This window comes from Scomber scombrus, chromosome 21 (assembly GCF_963691925.1).
Source record: "Scomber scombrus chromosome 21, fScoSco1.1, whole genome shotgun sequence".
NCBI classification, from domain to species: domain Eukaryota; kingdom Metazoa; phylum Chordata; class Actinopteri; order Scombriformes; family Scombridae; genus Scomber; species Scomber scombrus.
In genome coordinates this window covers 16,380,236-16,397,447 of record NC_084990.1, presented here as the reverse complement: position 1 = coordinate 16,397,447, position 17,212 = coordinate 16,380,236, and the positions used below count along the sequence as shown (strand labels likewise).

The 17,212-nt window shown below is 37.9% G+C and overlaps 2 protein-coding genes across 2 annotated transcripts; one reads left to right on the top strand and one right to left on the bottom strand.

Moving 5' to 3' along the window:
* Window positions 1–223: 223 nt before the first annotated feature.
* On the bottom strand, window positions 224–6,561 carry scd (stearoyl-CoA desaturase (delta-9-desaturase)). The gene is made up of 6 exons (XM_062443150.1): window positions 6,404–6,561; window positions 5,873–6,131; window positions 4,846–4,976; window positions 4,497–4,702; window positions 3,804–4,036; window positions 224–2,595 (listed from the first exon to the last, which is right to left on the bottom strand). Exons 2-6 carry the CDS (start codon window positions 6,105–6,107, stop codon window positions 2,396–2,398), a joined length of 1,005 nt encoding a protein of 334 aa, XP_062299134.1. The 5' UTR covers window positions 6,108–6,131; window positions 6,404–6,561; the 3' UTR covers window positions 224–2,395.
* Window positions 6,562–11,030: 4,469 nt separating this feature from the next.
* On the top strand, window positions 11,031–16,774 carry dnajb12b (DnaJ heat shock protein family (Hsp40) member B12b). The gene is made up of 9 exons (XM_062442673.1): window positions 11,031–11,163; window positions 13,509–13,686; window positions 13,777–13,922; window positions 14,059–14,232; window positions 14,347–14,417; window positions 14,651–14,760; window positions 15,309–15,481; window positions 15,616–15,759; window positions 15,870–16,774. Exons 1-8 carry the CDS (start codon window positions 11,031–11,033, stop codon window positions 15,735–15,737), a joined length of 1,107 nt encoding a protein of 368 aa, XP_062298657.1. The 3' UTR covers window positions 15,738–15,759; window positions 15,870–16,774.
* The last annotated feature ends 438 nt before the right edge of the window (window positions 16,775–17,212 follow it).

The following is a 17,212-nucleotide window of genomic DNA, read 5'->3' as shown; positions in this document are numbered from 1 at the left end:
CAAGTGAGGTCCAGATGGCAGATATGAGTTTAAATTTGTACCAGATTTTAGTCGTGCCAAACATATAGAAAAGCAAAAGCCAAAGACATAATGTGGCAAAAAAGATGAGGTGTGAAGCTCTTTAGCCAGTTAAGAAAAAACTAAGAATATGTACAGTGCAGCTTTAAATCTGAGAAAGTGAAGGGAGAGTATATCAAATAAGAAAAAAGAAGAGCAACAACTGTTTATGGAATTACGAGTGTATTGAAAATATTGTGAATATTATTTCAGAATAGAGTACAGTTTGACATAATCATTCAGACTGACAACCTTTTGATCCTCCTTTGTCATTAGGAAAATGTTGATTTTGGCGCTCTGAACAGCAGGAGTTGTTTGCATGGCTTGTGATATCATCAGGTTTGGTAAGTGCTCAGAACATTCCTCGTGACGGCACTTTTTTCGTTTGGAAGTTTTAAACGTGGAGATGCTGCGATGGGCTAAAACTAGTAGGCACATCCAACTTGGTTCATATTTTTGCAAGTTAAATCTCGTGATTGAACCCTCGCTCCAGGCGTGACGTTTGTATCTGATTCTTCAGAGCGAACATCTATCTTCTATTTGCATTTACAGCACCTTGATGTTGCCATTGCTATGCCAAGTCATGCCTAACTTAAAATGCTTGTTTGGTTTAAGAATAAAAACAATGTTCCACCCGGTGCTTCGGCCTGTAAACATGGACCTCGGTCAGATTTCTGATTAATTTTCTGATTTTTGAGCCTTTTTTTTCTCAACTGACAGGACATGAAGATCAGGAATGGATTCAAGTCATAAGGCATTAGGTAGTATCCTGACTCTTAGGGAAAAAAATAAAAAGGTGCCCAAATTTGATATATTTTATGAGACTGTTTACCAAATCGTGGAATGCAGAAACTGGTTCTGGTTTGAGCAATAATTTTATGTCAATAAGAAAAAAAAAAGACAAAATAAATACATAAATAAGATAATATAAGCATTCCGCACAACAGACTCAAAGATGGACATTAACATTGATGCACCTGAAATTTTTCAATGACAATCAGCCTTTGTGGGACATCAAAGGGAAACCAGACCCCCATCTCACCACCAAGTCACCACGGCAACAGTTCTGGTGATCCAAAAGCGATTGCAGCTCTGCAGCATGTTACAAAAATAGATGCAGTTCTGCCGACAGAACACCTCAGTACGGCACCTACAGTAATATCACTGTGCATCGTTTTTGTTTTGTAACACCAGGACTGTCGCGTGACTGACTGCTGCGTCGACCAATGACATCAACCGGTGGTCTCTGCTGCAGATGTTTCAGGACAAAAGAGGGACGTGTTGCATAAAGTCTTGAGAGGAAGCGAAGCCGCGCAGACACCACAAGGTTAAAAAACTTCCACAATCATGAAGCAATATCGACTTAGTGTGCTCTAGTGGACCGTAGAGATGGTTATAAAAATGTCACAAAATTGGCACTAAATATCTATTAAAAACACAAAAAAGCCAATTAAAGCATCGCATTGCTCCAAGTTAAAATGACATTTATCATTTAGTGTTAATCTTGAATGGCAGTTTTGATTTAATGATAAATGTGCCCCTATATTGTCCTGAGAACGCTTGATCCAATCATCACATAGACTAAATCTATGTGTTAAACTCTACTCTTTCTACATATTTGGTTTTCTGCAGAAGACAACCAAGTTATGCACAGAAACATGCAGCTGCACGGCTGGGTTTCCATGCAGTTTTGGCATGCTGGCTGTCAGTATAGTCAGGTCAAAGGAAGATGGTCTGGGTTCCCTCACATCTCCATTATGTGCCATATTTTCTTAAAGCCAAATCACTTTTTTTTCTCCAGATATTAGAGCGCTCAAAAAGTTAATTTATATCAGAACTGTAAAATCTTGCTGTAATCAGCAATAAAAGGCAACAGTCTCCAATCAGTAATGGACCGTATCAGTTGAAACATTGTCACTCTATAGTTGAGTACTCCACTTGTTGATTAATAATTGAGTAATACTTACATAAAAATGATTGGCTACATGAATGACCTTGCATGAAGAATGCACACCAAAGTGGCAAAACAGCGGAGAATGAAGTTGACTTTGAAAATGAATCTACTTCAAAATCTAAAACATCTTTGCAAGACCTTAGCCTGACTGAACAATAGAAACCAAGGCCAAGAGCTTAGCAAAATATGTGTTTTTTTTATCCATCTTTAAAGAATTTCTTAAGTTACAGCTACAAAAACCACAAAAACAAGCAAAATGTGGTCAAGGCCCTCATGAAGCGGACTGTTATCCTCAGAGAATGAGAAATGTATAGCTGTCAAAGGACTGTGAAGCGTCTTCTTTTCGAATTCCTTTGCCTTGAAGCTGATCACACTTTGATTATCTTAGCCACTCCGGTGGCTCCCGTCTCCAGTGCGCTGTGTTCGGGCCATGATCACCTCACGGGACACTCTCTTGCAGTCCTTGGCCAGACCCAAGTAGCACATGAAGTCGATGAAACAAGTGGTAAGGTTCAACTTGACCCCAAACTCACTGGTCGCATAGTCATAAGGGAATGTGTGGTGGTAATTATGATATCCTTCTCCTGTAAGGAACAAGAAACAACAACAATTTAGACTCAAAATAACAATGTAGCAAGTTGTGTCAGGTAAGTCACAAAAACAGAAATAATTACATGACTGTAAACGATGATCCCTGTTACTCACGCTAATTAAATCCAGCAAAGAGGTTGTGTTTTCTCTCTCTGTCTATTAGTTACTTAGCAAGATATCGCCCAAACTGCTGCACATATATCAGTGAAATTTGACTGAGAGACAAGCCATGGACCAAGATAGACTTGATTATTTTTCAGTTTAGATGGGTGGCCATTGTTTTATGTTTTGGCCCATAACATCTGAATAATGACTCATGGTTAGCGCAGCACTGAAGTCCCCATCAAACACTGCAGAGACCTGTAGTAGGTTTCAATTCAAACACAACAAACGCAATTGACTATGTTTAAGGGTGGGAATTTAGTAGGGCATTTGGGACTATAACTGTTTGGTTGGAGCACAATCCTTTAAGCATACTGACGCCTCAAAAGGTGCAGTGTGTAGGATTTAGTGGCATCTAGCAGAATGGACGAGGCAGAAATTAAACATAAATATTCTTAAGTATGTTTAAATTAGTGTATAATCTTATCTATCTAATGTTTACTAAATATTAAAATGATCCGCTTGTATCTACACAGGAAGCAGGTCTTCTAATCTGACATTCACATCCTCTTTATGATGCAAGTGAGATAAAGTGGGTTTGAACTCCTCTCTCAGGTTCTCTTTTTTCAATATTTATTCAACTATTTCTGCCAATTTGTGTATATGCTGTTTAAATGAGTGCAACATTATGAATGCCTTCAAGGAAGGATTGCTCAAAAGTGTGGACAGTTATCCCCATTCATCATGTCTCGCCCCTCTCATTGTTTGCCAAAATTCTTTGAGGCTTTGATTCTCACTGCCCTAAATTTTGAAGCCAATGTGTAGCCAAATGTAGGCAGCATATCCCCATATCAACTCAAGTCAGTCCTACAAAACTTAAAATCAAATTTTACACAATTTAATAATGTTCTAATACTCCCAGACAAGATTTAGGTATTCCCCAAAAATTAACATGAACAAGAATCAACACTGTAAAGCATAATCTTTTGAATTACTCCTTTAACTGTGCTGTACTTTGTGGCTTTAAGTTACTGCTCCAGTTCTCTCTATATATTTACTTTTGTAACAAAGGAAGGGGCACGTCACAGTTCATTCATACCTATAGCGCTGAGCGTGACAAACTTGTTCTCCCTGGGGTTGATGTGCTTGTCATAGGGCCTGTTTCCCCACATGTGAGCCGCACTGTTGACCAGCCACGTGGCGTTCAGCACCATGGTGTACCTCATCAGAGCCGGGACAAAGTATGCCACCCACAGAGTCTCTCCCCAGAAGTACCACGGCACAAACATGGGGATGAAGAAACACATGAGCAGCACAGAGGGCTTGTAATACCTGTTGAGGAGGCACAGCAGGTGGAGAATGAATAAAGCCGTTTACTTATGGCAACATTAACATTAAACAAACACAGAAATACCCTACTTGTCAGACATGTGATTGTTCACTCTATTACTCACCAGCACATGACACGGTTTTCACTGAAGCCAAAACTTGAGTCAATCTGAACATGCGCGAATTACATCATAGCTATTTTCACTTTGTTAAATCAGAAGGATTAATACAACCTGCACTGCAGACACAACTCTGCAGCAGTGGTCAGTTATATATAGTAGGCAGAAGAGGTTGTTTTTTCTTCCTTTATTGCCCTTAAAATATTTACAGGAAATGTAATCATAAAACCCAAATCTGCTTTACTACCATGTACACTACCTGCCAGAGAAGTAAAGTGCACTTTCTGTTCAATTTTAGCCAGCTTTAGATGAGGTGTAAAATGAATCACTGAAGAGCTACTTACGTTTTTTGAAACATTACAACTTTGTCAGCCAGCAGATCACTGAGCTCCAGCTTGCGGCCTTTCTCAATGACGTCAGGGTGTTTGCGCACTAAAAGCCAGCCAATGTGAGCGAAGAAGAAGCCCCGGACAGCATTGTGAGGGTCGGCATCTGTCTCGGAATATTTGTGATGAACCCTGTGGTCTCGAGCCCATTCAAAGATATCATTCTGTGGGTTAAAGTTAAGACAGAGATTACACTGTGGACTCAACATGGTACTTACAGTCAATGAAAACAGCTATTATCATGAGTGACTTTAGCTTTAGGTGTGCACACAAAAGACTGCAGATCTGTGTGCTGCATTTTAGGTACCTGAAATGCCATGGAGTTGGCAACACCAAGAAAGATCTTTAGAGGTAATGTGGCCTTGTAGGATCTGTGACTCCACAGGCGGTGAGCTCCTGCAGTAACTCCTAAAGCACTTATCAAAAAACAAACAAAGGCTGTGGGGAGAGAGACATTAACTAATTAGTTTGACCACATTTTAGTCAGTTTCAAGTTTCAATAGCACTTCTTGCACTAAGAACGCACACTGCAACTTTGGAGGAAATCCAACAAGTGATGTTAAATTATTAACACACCACAGCATTTACTCACAACACTGTATGTATATGGCCTTTCCTTATCACCATAGACAGAATAATTGTGAATAAGTTCCAATTTGTCCCTCTGAAAATGTTAAACTACATTATAATAGCTTCCCTGCACAACATTTCTAACTGAAAATTATTAAATTTAGCATTTGCCTGAACTGGTTTGTGCTCGTCTACTTGCTCCACAAGAGATTTAATAACCATGAACAAAGCAAGGCACGTTAAACAGAGCTGTGACACTCACTGTGTAATGTAATTACTTCATGTGGGATGACAACTGATTGGATGCATAAAACCATTTGATGATTGCATGTGTGATAAGGCCGGAAGCATTATAATCTATTCAGAAGAGTTTTCGAGCAATGGGACATACAGTACACATCTCAGTTATCTTTAACAAAATGTGCAAATTAATGAAGAATTGTGCAGTTTTTTGTTAGCTTTGATATTTTACTACCACTTAAAAAAACACACAGATGTTCTAACTGGCATGGACTGTACATTTTTCAGTTTGACAATGCATGCTGTTACATCTCTAATCTCTAATGATACGTTGCTTGATCTATAATCCCCCTCCATGCAGGATCATGAACACATCTAAGCAATCACCTTTTTTGTTACATACACCAATGTGGGCGGGCTTAATGACATAACAGCTGTGATGTATGCATTTCACTGACAGGAAATGCCAACTTGCAAATAACATTGTAACAGGTAGATTTATACTTTCTTTTTATTTTACTTACTCCAAAGCAAGGTCAAAGGAGCTGCTGAAGGGACGAGGCACATGCCGTACAGGGCACCTGAATGTAACACAATCATCAAGAGGACATTTTTCCATACGATGATCGTGGGAGGTTTGGGGCCCTCCTTCTCTTTGTATGTGTGATCAAACACATCTTCTCTGGTGGCCTCTGGAAGAACATTTCCATTCCTGGGCTTGTGCTGCTGCTTCTTCTCCAACGCCTCCGCCTCCGTCATCGTGGCTGCGGTCTGTGTGATGCTCTGAGCGGCAATAATAATAATATATTTTTAGAAAAAGGCAGACATCTTTCATTTTAATCTGTGTGGACATTAGCTAACATCATCATTGAGGCATGGTGAATTTGTTTTTTTGTGTTAATGCTAGCTAGCAACGATAAAGCTAGCTTGACGAGGAAGAGCACGGTCAGTAACGTTATATAGCAATGATGGTGACACACGACGTTGCGTAACATTTATCACACAGCTGTGGGAGAGGGGGAAAAAACATAACAAATACACAGTTAACAACTCACCTGACAGAAGCTAAACGAGAGGAGAGCTGTTAGATGGTGATGTCGCCGGTCTGCTCAACCCAAAACTAACAGAAAAAAAGGGAGAGTGATAGTCGACTCTGCAGCGGACGCATCAATGGCAGCTGGAGCTGGAGGTGCCTCTATAAGCAGTTGACGAATCAGGGATCAGATGCCGCCTCAAGCTCAGGCTCTGATTGGCTGCCTGTTTATCTGCTGTTCACCTTTTATTCATCCTCCTGCCAGATGTATATTTACCTCCTCTAGAGAGCAGCTGCTGCTGTCTAGACATGTATTGAATTAACCGCACTCATATATCTCCATTCAAGCGTGGATTAAAAACAAAAAAAGGTACGAGCAGAAGCAGTGAGGTGTTAAATATGAGCTGAAACTGGAATTAAATAAACTTTCTTACTGTGCATTAAACGCATAAGGTGGTAGAGGACCCTCCCGTCCACACAAGGAAAATACAGGCCATCCTCATCCCAAACATATCAATAAAACATAAAAAATATCATATGCAGGGTTGAGAAGGTTACTTTCGAAATGTAATAGGTTACAATGTAACCTATTACATTTATTATACGTTATTATTATACGTTTATTATTTAAAATGTAATAAACGTATTGTAACTATGTCAATTACTTAATCAAAGCTATGTAACTTACTTACATAATACTTACTTAATAAATTACATTTGATTACTTTTTGACAAATGTTTTCAACTCTTGGGGTAAGTCTGCCCATTAAGCCCACCAGAATCTAAACTCAGGTATTTTTCATGGATTAGAGGGGAGATCATTTCGTATAAAGCCAGATTTATCTCTCATTTGAAAATGTATTCATTAATTCGTGTAGATTTTGGAATATAAAATAAAGATTTTTCATGAAAAAAGTCAAAAGTCTGGCATGGGTTTAATTGGTACCATGACACCATTTAAGTCCATGTGTTTTCGAAATAAGGTCCATGTCATGATTTGTTTACAAAATAGTTTTTTAAATAGTTTTCAGAGAATTAAAAACAGCAATATATGTATTCAGTAACATGTTGAATATTAAAAAATGAGGAAAAATCCCTAAAATTCTTGGAGGTCTGACTTCAGATGTAACCCCCTTTGTAATCAACAACATTTTCATAAGTAACTGTAATTTAATTACACATTTTTCTCAGTAACTGTGACGGATTACATTTTGTAATTCAATTACGTGACGCCGTTACATGTAACTACATTACTCCCAAACACTGATCATATGATAGCATTAGATACATGGTATGATTTATTTTTTTAAATTAAAAATCATGTAATAGTCAGTAAGGCCTGCTTAAAGCCTTAGGTTTAACATTTTTCAAGTCATAAACAACAGTCAGGTGCTGACATGAATCATCCTCCTGGTAATTAAAAGATAGTCAGTGTGATCCACAAAAATCCACGGTGTGTGCTCACAGTCATTACGTTAAAAAATGCACTTAAAAGTAGATCCAAAGCTTATGAGGCTTGAGTAGTCTGAGTTAGTCATAACAAGTGGGTATCTGCCACACGCACAGTTTTTAGCTTCAGATTTCCTCTTTGTGTTTCCTCGGACAGTCACCAAAAGAGGAACTTTGGCTGCACACAGACTGTGATGTTGAAAGACATCTACTTGAGTTGACTAATTTGGGCTTATGAAGTTTCATTTTAGTTTCAGATTAACACATTACAGGAAGAGATCTGTAGATTTTGGTCACTATCACTTATTGTAAGTGCATTATGCAGGGATTTTTTTTGTAGCCAGTATGAACTATTTTAATACTCATTTGGGCACCTAACTGTTGTTTTGAGTCAGGCTTGAAACATTGTGAATCCGTCCTTTGAGTGCCATACCTACACCAAAATCTCTTTGGACTGATGGACTGGATGAATTTCCTTCAAAAAAGAAGCACAGCTGTTGCTTGAAGGAAACGCTTGTGCAGTTTCGAATGTGAAAGTAGTATTTTACAGACTACAGCTTACATTGTAAACTTGCACTTGAAAATCAGGACATTTTATATTCACACCAGCAAATTCATAAACCAAAGTGCAATTAAAGCCACCATAGACATCCTGAAACTCAGTCAGCTCTGTAAGGCCACAAGAACGTTATCTATATTGTAATAATGTCTTTTATATGAGCTTAACCCTCAAGCATCACCTTTATTTATTTCTTTATTCTGCTTTTTTGTGATATCTGAATCAGAAAACTTGTATCCTGTTGTCTCTGTACTCTCATTGTAAATTTCATGTACTTATACATACGTATTTGAAAAAACATTTAGTGCCACAAATATGGGAGTTTTTTAGGAATATGATATTTAGAAAATTATCATAAGAGAATAATTATACCAATGTTTTTATGCAGGAAGGCTTTTTCATCTAACTCATGTTATTTTCTTTATGTTTCTTTTAAACACTGCAGCACTTTGAGTTTCACTGCACATGAAAAGTGTATAACAAATTTAATGCATCATTATTTTCATTTAAACTGCCAAGTGGATATAGGAATAGGAATGCTATTCATATTTCAGTTATATCAGTCATCTAGTAAGTTTCAAAATGCTCTGGACTGTGTATTTCAATCAAATAAAGCCAAAACTGTACAATGAGGTGATGTTAAGCTGTGGAGACATTTCACAGGGCTCAAATTAATTTCCTCCACGCTTGACTACTGTCTATGTTTCTGACCTACATTTGAAAACAGACCATTTGTCTCCACTTAGAGGAGAAACAGGGCAGCACAGGGAGCCGTGGTGGAAACAGGACTAGTTTACCTTTTCATAATCCTCCTTGGCAGAAGGTTTGGGTGTTGCCTCACAAATATCTCATTACCAATACACTAATTATAAGCTTATACACAAATTCTAACCTGTAAAACAGTGTCAAGAATGATTGTATGTTTATTTAGCTCTGCACGCATTGATGCTGTGCCTCATTTATTTTGGCATTGTTACCACACTAATAGACTGTGGCAAGAGATTTCAAAGTTTATTGTTACATTTATGGCTGATTTTGTCTTACATATTCTGGGGGTTTTTTCAAGTTACAAAAGAAAGAATGAGAAATGCGCTTACATCATCGATCTTACTATTATCTTAGCTGGGTTTTATATTCATAAATGCAAGTTTGCCAACAAAACAATCCTCTCTTCACATTTTTTTCATAAGTAGGCTGTAAAACTGTTTTCGTCTCTATGTAACTATTTTGGTCTTTTATTATTTTTCTATTTATTGCTTCACCTGTATATCATCTTCCTTGGCTTGGCTACTCTGGGTTTCATCTGCCTTGGTGTTCTGGTGTCATGTAAGCAGCGGCGAGAGCACTGCCAGCTCTGGTTTCCTGAGGGATTCAAAGTGTCAGAGCCCAAAAAAAAAAGAAATGAAGAGAACCATTTGGAGAGGATTCTGCAGGACTCAAGTAAGTACACTTTGAGAGAAGAAATATGAAGACAGCTGTTTTTTTAAAGTCTGTCTCAAGCTGTGTGTTGTCTTAGACTTCTCAGTGTACTGAATCATTTTTTGTACCTATTTAATGTCATGACTAACTCTTCTCAACAGACCTATGAAAAACTCTTCCAATCCATATAAATCTTATGGATTGAATGGGATGATTAAGATCCAGTGTTGAAATACTGACTTTGTAATGATTGTTGTGTTTTCTTCAGTTTCTGCAGTCCTGAACTCATTACACTCTTCTCCCTTTCTCTTTCGGATGGTTTCACTCTCCTGATGTTCGACTCCTGCAGCTGCGTAGGACTTGAGACTGGTAACAGTGAAGAGGAAGAGGATCCCTCAGTAGAAATCATGTCAGACTTTATTTACCAGAGGGGCAACCTCCATTCGTTTTTTGTTTTCATGTTCCTAAAAAGAAAATCAAATGACCAAAAGACACACAGACCAACAGACATTAACTCAAAAAATTAGGTGTACTTTCATTTAAATAATGCCTGTTAACCATTTCCAGACATATGTGTAAAAGCTGTGATAATAAATTGGAATGAAAAAGGTCTAACACAGAATTGGGTGATCATTTATACCTTATACTTTATAAACAGTCAAACCAGACTCAACTCCCAGACTCTGGGAGGACAAAAGTTGCACAGTTGACAGGAAGACAACAGGAGAGTTATAAAAACTTTAAATAAAGGTTTTATGTTAGCCTGTAAAATATACTTTTGTGATTGTGAAATTTTGCTGAGATTTATAATATAATAGGCCTACATTTTTATTCTGAACTGCAGACATGAACCCCAAAGAGCACATCTTAATATAGTAAATGAACAGAGATGTTACAATTAATATTTTGGGAAAATTCTTTCCAAAGAATAAATGTACAAGGACAACTGGAAAAACAAGTGCATGGTTGTTTCACTCTCAAGTCCGCAGAAAGAGCAATTTACATCAATATCATTTATTTTCTTTTTTCTTTTTTTTTGCACATAATGTTTTGATGGATATCATCTATGGAGAAGTTTGAAACACATATTTTGGGCGGTTTCTTGTTTATGCCCAAAACTGGAACTATTTGCAGCCTCCAGATGGCGTCATCAGCCGGCGCCTTTATTTACTTCTGGTCCAGTTAGCTTAGAGTTAGCCGCCTCTGGTTAGCCGCTGCTGCAATGGAGGTAAACAGGGACGAGGCGGAGCGCTGCATTGACATTGCAACCGCGGCGTTAACCAACGAGCAGCTGGAGAAAGCGCAGAGGTTCCTGGAGAAAGCCCAGAGACTGTTCCCGACAGAGAAGGCGAAGGGTGAGTTACATAAATGATGGCCTATAAGCGAGGTCAGCAGCATCACCTGCATCATCACCTGCATCCCAGATGAGCTCTGCAGTGCATGTAACCGGGCCCGTGATAGCAGACAAGCAAGCAGGCTCACTTACTCTGCTCACATTGGTCATGTTGCCATTTCAAGACTAAGAATAATATCAAATCACTCCTGCTGTGGCTATTAAATACTCTTCTTCTTCTTCTTCTGCTGCTGCTCAGCCTAAAACAGATGTGGTGATGCAAATGTGGTGATGTAAAGCTTAGAAGTCAGTCACCCTCAGGGAAAGATCCTTGGAAGCAATTCACAGTGGTATTCAGATCATTTACTTGAGTAAAAGTAGAAATTCTGTCATCTAAAAATACACCATTAATAGTAAGAGTCTAGAATTCAAAATGTTATTATAGTAAAAGGTAAGGTAAGATAAGATGTATCTTTACTGATCCACCTTGGGAGAAATTCAAATTGACACAGTGAGGGGAAAAAATAAGAGCATAAGGGTGAAAGTGTACTAAAAATAGGATCAAATCAATGAAATACTGTATACAGTAAACTGGATCTTTTTGTAAGTAAATCTGCAATATATAAATGTGCAGTATGCAGAAGTTCCTGAGATCATATAAATGTGAATGTTCCTGAAATTTACATACAGAGTATACCCTCATACAGATAAAAAAAAAAGAATGTGCAAGTATATAAAATATTATTGACAAAATGTACTTGAAGTATGAAAGGTATTCATTGTGCAGCCTGACTTCTTTTTGAGTGTTATTATTATAGTATATCATATTGGTTGTTATTGTTACTAACAAATACATGTAAGAGCATGGCAATGCTGTAGTTTATCAATGTGGAGCCAATTTGAGATACTTTGGGTAGATTAATAGTAATAGCACTGCACCATATTATGTAAGTGTATATAATACAAATAATAATAATATACACTTTATGTATAGCACCTTTTAAAACAAAGAGCATAGCCGATTTTAAAACAAAAAGGAGCAGACCATTTAAACAGCAGTTAGACTATTATATATATATGACATAATTTTAATTAAAATCTTAATCTGAAAAATATGGGTGGAAAATAAATGTAGTGGAGTTGAAGGAGGAAGTAGCATTAAATGGGAATACACAAGTTAAGTACAAGTATCTCACTGTCTATCTGCAGTACTTGAGTAAATGTACTTAGTTAGATCCCACCACTGACAGTTGATATGGATGGTATATTATCAATATTGTGACAAATACTGTATAACATGTAATTGTACAGGAGTATTGGATAAGAGAATAGGTATAATATTTTGGTTATTATGGTGTTAGGTGTTGTGGGTGAATAGTGTGTGTGGAGTTTACCTTACTATTTTAGCAGAGCTACATACATTATATCTGAATTTCTGTCTAAAAAATGTATTATTCATATTTATTTCCTTTTTAATGACAAACAGTCATCTCTAAATGGCGAAATTCCATTTTCATTTTACTATGTAAGGTTGTTGTTACTGCAGGATTATGACACACAGCTCAAATGTGTTTTAGGGGGATTTTAAAGGCCTCACTACTGCTCTAGTTTAGCTACTGTACTCTAAATTGTATTTACTTGTTTTATTGGTTAAATAGAGGGACTGTGCACATTAAGAAACACTGCTGTAAATACACCAGAGATTGTCAAAAGGCTATTTTTCATCCGTAGTCCCTGGACAAATGATACACAACCACCCTAAGAACAATATAAAATTGAAAGTGACAGTTATTTAGTCAATTTATATGCATGTAGAGCATTAATAAAAAGAGTATTCATTCTACTAGATACCAATTAAAACATGTGACAGACACACAATAAAAGACATGCAAAGCAATCCAATGGGGAATATCAATATTGAAAGAAATATGGACTGGATAAGACAACATTGTGCTGAATGATTAGACAGTAATTATAACATGCCAAGCAGAAGCACAGCTATTAAAGGGCATACAGTAGTTAAGATACATCAATCTGACATCAAAAAAGACATTTGAAAATTGGTCAATTAATAGAATAATCAGACTGTGGAGTAACAGTGGCTAATCTTTTGAATAAAATAAATCATAAAATCTAGAATTACCATAAAGTAGTCTTTCTCATTGATTTGCAGCATTGCCACAATATTCATCTACACACAGATATTAAATGTATAACTACTACTGTGTGGCAAAGTCTCTTGCAGTTGAGAAATTTGCATCATCTCATGTGTCATAGTTGTGGTCAGAAATGACCTCATCACCCATGCTGAATGCTTGCTTGACTATATTGTGATGATTGCAACACTGTTGTCACTTGTTTTCATAGTACTGTTGGACCTAATAGCAAAGAATGGATTTACATCCAGACAAGGTGGTCACTCAGACTTCAGTGGGGTCTCTGGGCCTAGACAGCGGCAGACCACCAGTGAGGACAGCAGACCTGCAGAAAAGCCTGCAGACACCTCAAAATCCTACACCGCAGATCAAGTGGATGCTGTGAGGAGGTAACTAAGCCTGATCATTGTGTAAATTTGTGTTTTTACGGGCCTGTCGATGTACCGTGATATATTGAGAATCGTATGATCCCTTCACAGGATAAAACAGTGTAAAGACTTCTATGAAATTCTCGGGGTACAGAAAGATGCCCCTGAAGACGAACTCAAAAGATCATATAGAAAACTTGCACTGAAATTCCATCCGGACAAGAATCATGCCCCAGGTGCAACAGAGGCATTTAAAGGTAATCTGCATAAATGTATTAGTATAGGCTATAATTATGGGTACATATTATGTCAAAGATTTCTCAATTTACCCTTTTAGTCCTTCTTCATGATGCTCAAACAGAACATGACTCCATCATTTGTCATTTCCAACAGCTATTGGTAATGCGTACGCCGTCCTGAGTAATGCCAACAAAAGAAGACAGTATGATCAGTGCGGAGAGGAGAAGAAGCATCCTTCAACACATGGACCAGACGATGGCAGCTTTGAGCCCGATATCTCACCTGAAGACCTCTTTAATATGTTCTTTGGAGGAGGTTACCCATCAAGTACGTTTCACTCTTTTCTCTCTTTTCTTAGCAAACTTGTGAGATGCAGTATTTTCATTGTAAAATTGATTATGATATATCTATAAAGTCTTAACTGCATTTGGTTTAATGTAGGCAATGCCACTGCATACACCAATGGGAGGATGCGTTATCAAAGGCCAGAGAGAAGAGAGCGACAACGAGATGTAAGTTTAATGCTGTTGTTAGAGCTTCTGCACACTGCAGATGTGCAAATAATGTAATCTGCCATGTTAAACAGCAGAGGGAGGCATAGACTCATCTTTGCATTCAGTTGCATTCTGTGTCTTTCAAAAATGTTGACAGCAAAGAGCAAAGAAAGTGGTGGTGACTATGTTTTCAATCAGCTGTAATGTTGAGTGATTGAAATGTTTTTTTTTCTTGTTTATTTCTTTTCCAGGGAGGCCTCGCTCTCTTCGTGCAGGTCATGCCCATCCTCATCCTGGTTATTGTGTCAGCTCTTAGTCAGATAATGGTGAACAGCCCCCCCTACAGCCTCAGCTACAGGCCGTGAGTGTGATCCCTGTTCTGAACGCCTGCCTAAGAAGGATGTAAAATAACACAGCTAACTGTTGTTTGCAAATTTGCCCAGGGACTGTGATTAAAGATTATCTTCATGTTACATAACCTGCAGCATAATCCAGCTCAGGTTTATTACATAATTGTGAATTGTTACGTTTTCATACTGTTGTCACTTATTTATTGATTAACCAAACTAAAATATATTTTCTTTAATAATATTTGCAGTTATATTGCTCCCTGAGGCAGATCCGTTGTTTTTGTTGTTTCATTTAAACAAATAGCATCTTAATGCTGCCTCTGTTAGTTCCAAATAATCACAGACCTCCTCTGTGCTTTTTAGGATTGCTGGCTCTGTGTGTCTGGCCTTTCTCTCCATGTTGTCTGCCTTTGTGTTTTTAGATACACTTCTGCAGTTTTGGGCCTTGTCTGTGAGCCATTATCAGCCATGAGTCATTTCAACATGCCAGATCTGTCATTCTTGTGCCGGCGGTCAGTCATATGATATGTCTCTCACACTTTGTCCTATCATCCCACAGGTCAGCAGGTTACACACAGAAGAGGCTGACTGAGACCCTGAAGGTGTCATACTATGTGGGGGAGTCCTTCCCCAAAGAGTTCACAGGAGTGAATCTGAAGAATATAGAGCGGACGGTAGAGGATGATTATATTTCCAACCTTCGCAACAATTGCTGGAAGGAGAAACAGCAAAGTATGTTTGCCAGGAAGACCAATTATCCTTATTATTGACCATTAGTTATGCCATTATCAGTTCTGGGAAAAGAGTTTAAAAAATATTCTGCCCTATATATGCCCTCATAAATATTTCATGAATGTTTCTTGCAGAGGAAGGCATGCTGTACAGAGCTCGATATTTTGGAGACACCGATCTGTACCAAAGAGCACAAAGAGCTCGCACACCAAGCTGCGCCAAGCTGTCCGAAATCTCAGCTTCATTACATGGTTGAGGCTGCTTTCATGATTAAAAAAGTAAGTACTTCAGACTTAAATTCTTGTTTCTGAATACATATGAAAAGATTTACCTGCATGATCAGTATAATTTCATAAATTAAAGGGTTTTTTTTCTTTCTTGTCTCCAGGTTTCCAGAATCACTACAAATTTATTATTGGCTGTAAATAGATGAGCTTTAACAATCTGAAGACGACTCAACAAGCAACACAAACAAACCAGCACCAACCTACATGGAAATATGGGAAACTGAAATGACCACATCCATATTTGCTGTGGTGTTAGTATGTGGAATGAATAATATAATGTTAATATATTGTTTAAAAAATAGAAAAGCCATTTCCGATAGCTTGTCCTCTAGACAAGTTATGGGTTTCAATAACCTCCAAGCCCCAGTTTTGACTGGGAGCCATGAAGCTGACAGAGCTCACTTCATGGTTATTGCACGAATGCAGTATGAAACCAGAAAAATAGTAAGGATAGAGAATAGTTGAACGGAAGTCATTTATGTAGCAGTTGATTAGATAACACAGTGAACGCTTCCTCTTTTTTTATGCAGTCAAATCAGTAAGAGTTTTTGTCGTTTGACTTAAATTGCACATTCTAACCTTCTGAAACTATGCAGAAATAATGTGAATATAAACTCACCTCTAGAGCTTGTCAGACACTTGAACACCTGAGATTTGTCCTTTTTGCTGTGTGTGTGTATGGAAATATTTATGACATGATCCATTTCACTTTGCCTCCTTTAACTCTATCAAGCGTAGAATCATAATACTGTAACTTGATGGCTCCTCATAACAAATGCCAAGAGAGAGACGTGCCTACCCACAAAGTGGGACTTAAACAAGTTCTAGTTTAGGAGTGTAATGTCTCTGATAAATGTTATCTGTTGTGAAAAGCAATTCTTTGTCACAGTTTTATGTTAATAGAATGCTATTTATTGTTTAATTATTTGTATTATTTATTGAAAAATGCATTATCAGACTAGGAAAATGGTACAGACCCTGCTCACTTTTTCCACCATGTTTTTACTCCCAGATGAAAATAAATATGGATGCCTAAACGTGTTGGGAGTGACTCATTGCAAAGAAGAGAACAAAACCTGGAGACAAAAGCTGAGTCAGCACATTCGGCACGCAAAATTTGCCGGCTGGCACTGCTGACTGAAAGTGGGAACTGGAAACATGGCTGAATGCACGTTCACATTTTTGGGCGACGTGCAGCATGTGCTCGGCAGGAACTGCAGCGTCACATCCTCACCGCAAATGTACTCAGCTGTTTCCAGCAGCTGTTGCTGCTCCACTTTCTGATTTGGACTCACCACATTTTGTTTTGACAGTTGTGATACTTTCTCTTCAGATTTGAATCTTTCATCACTGAGTATGACTTACCTGTCTGTTGATCTGTTTCACTAAATACCTGCACATTATTCTTCACTCCAACAGGTATTTTAGTATAGATTGTCAAAAA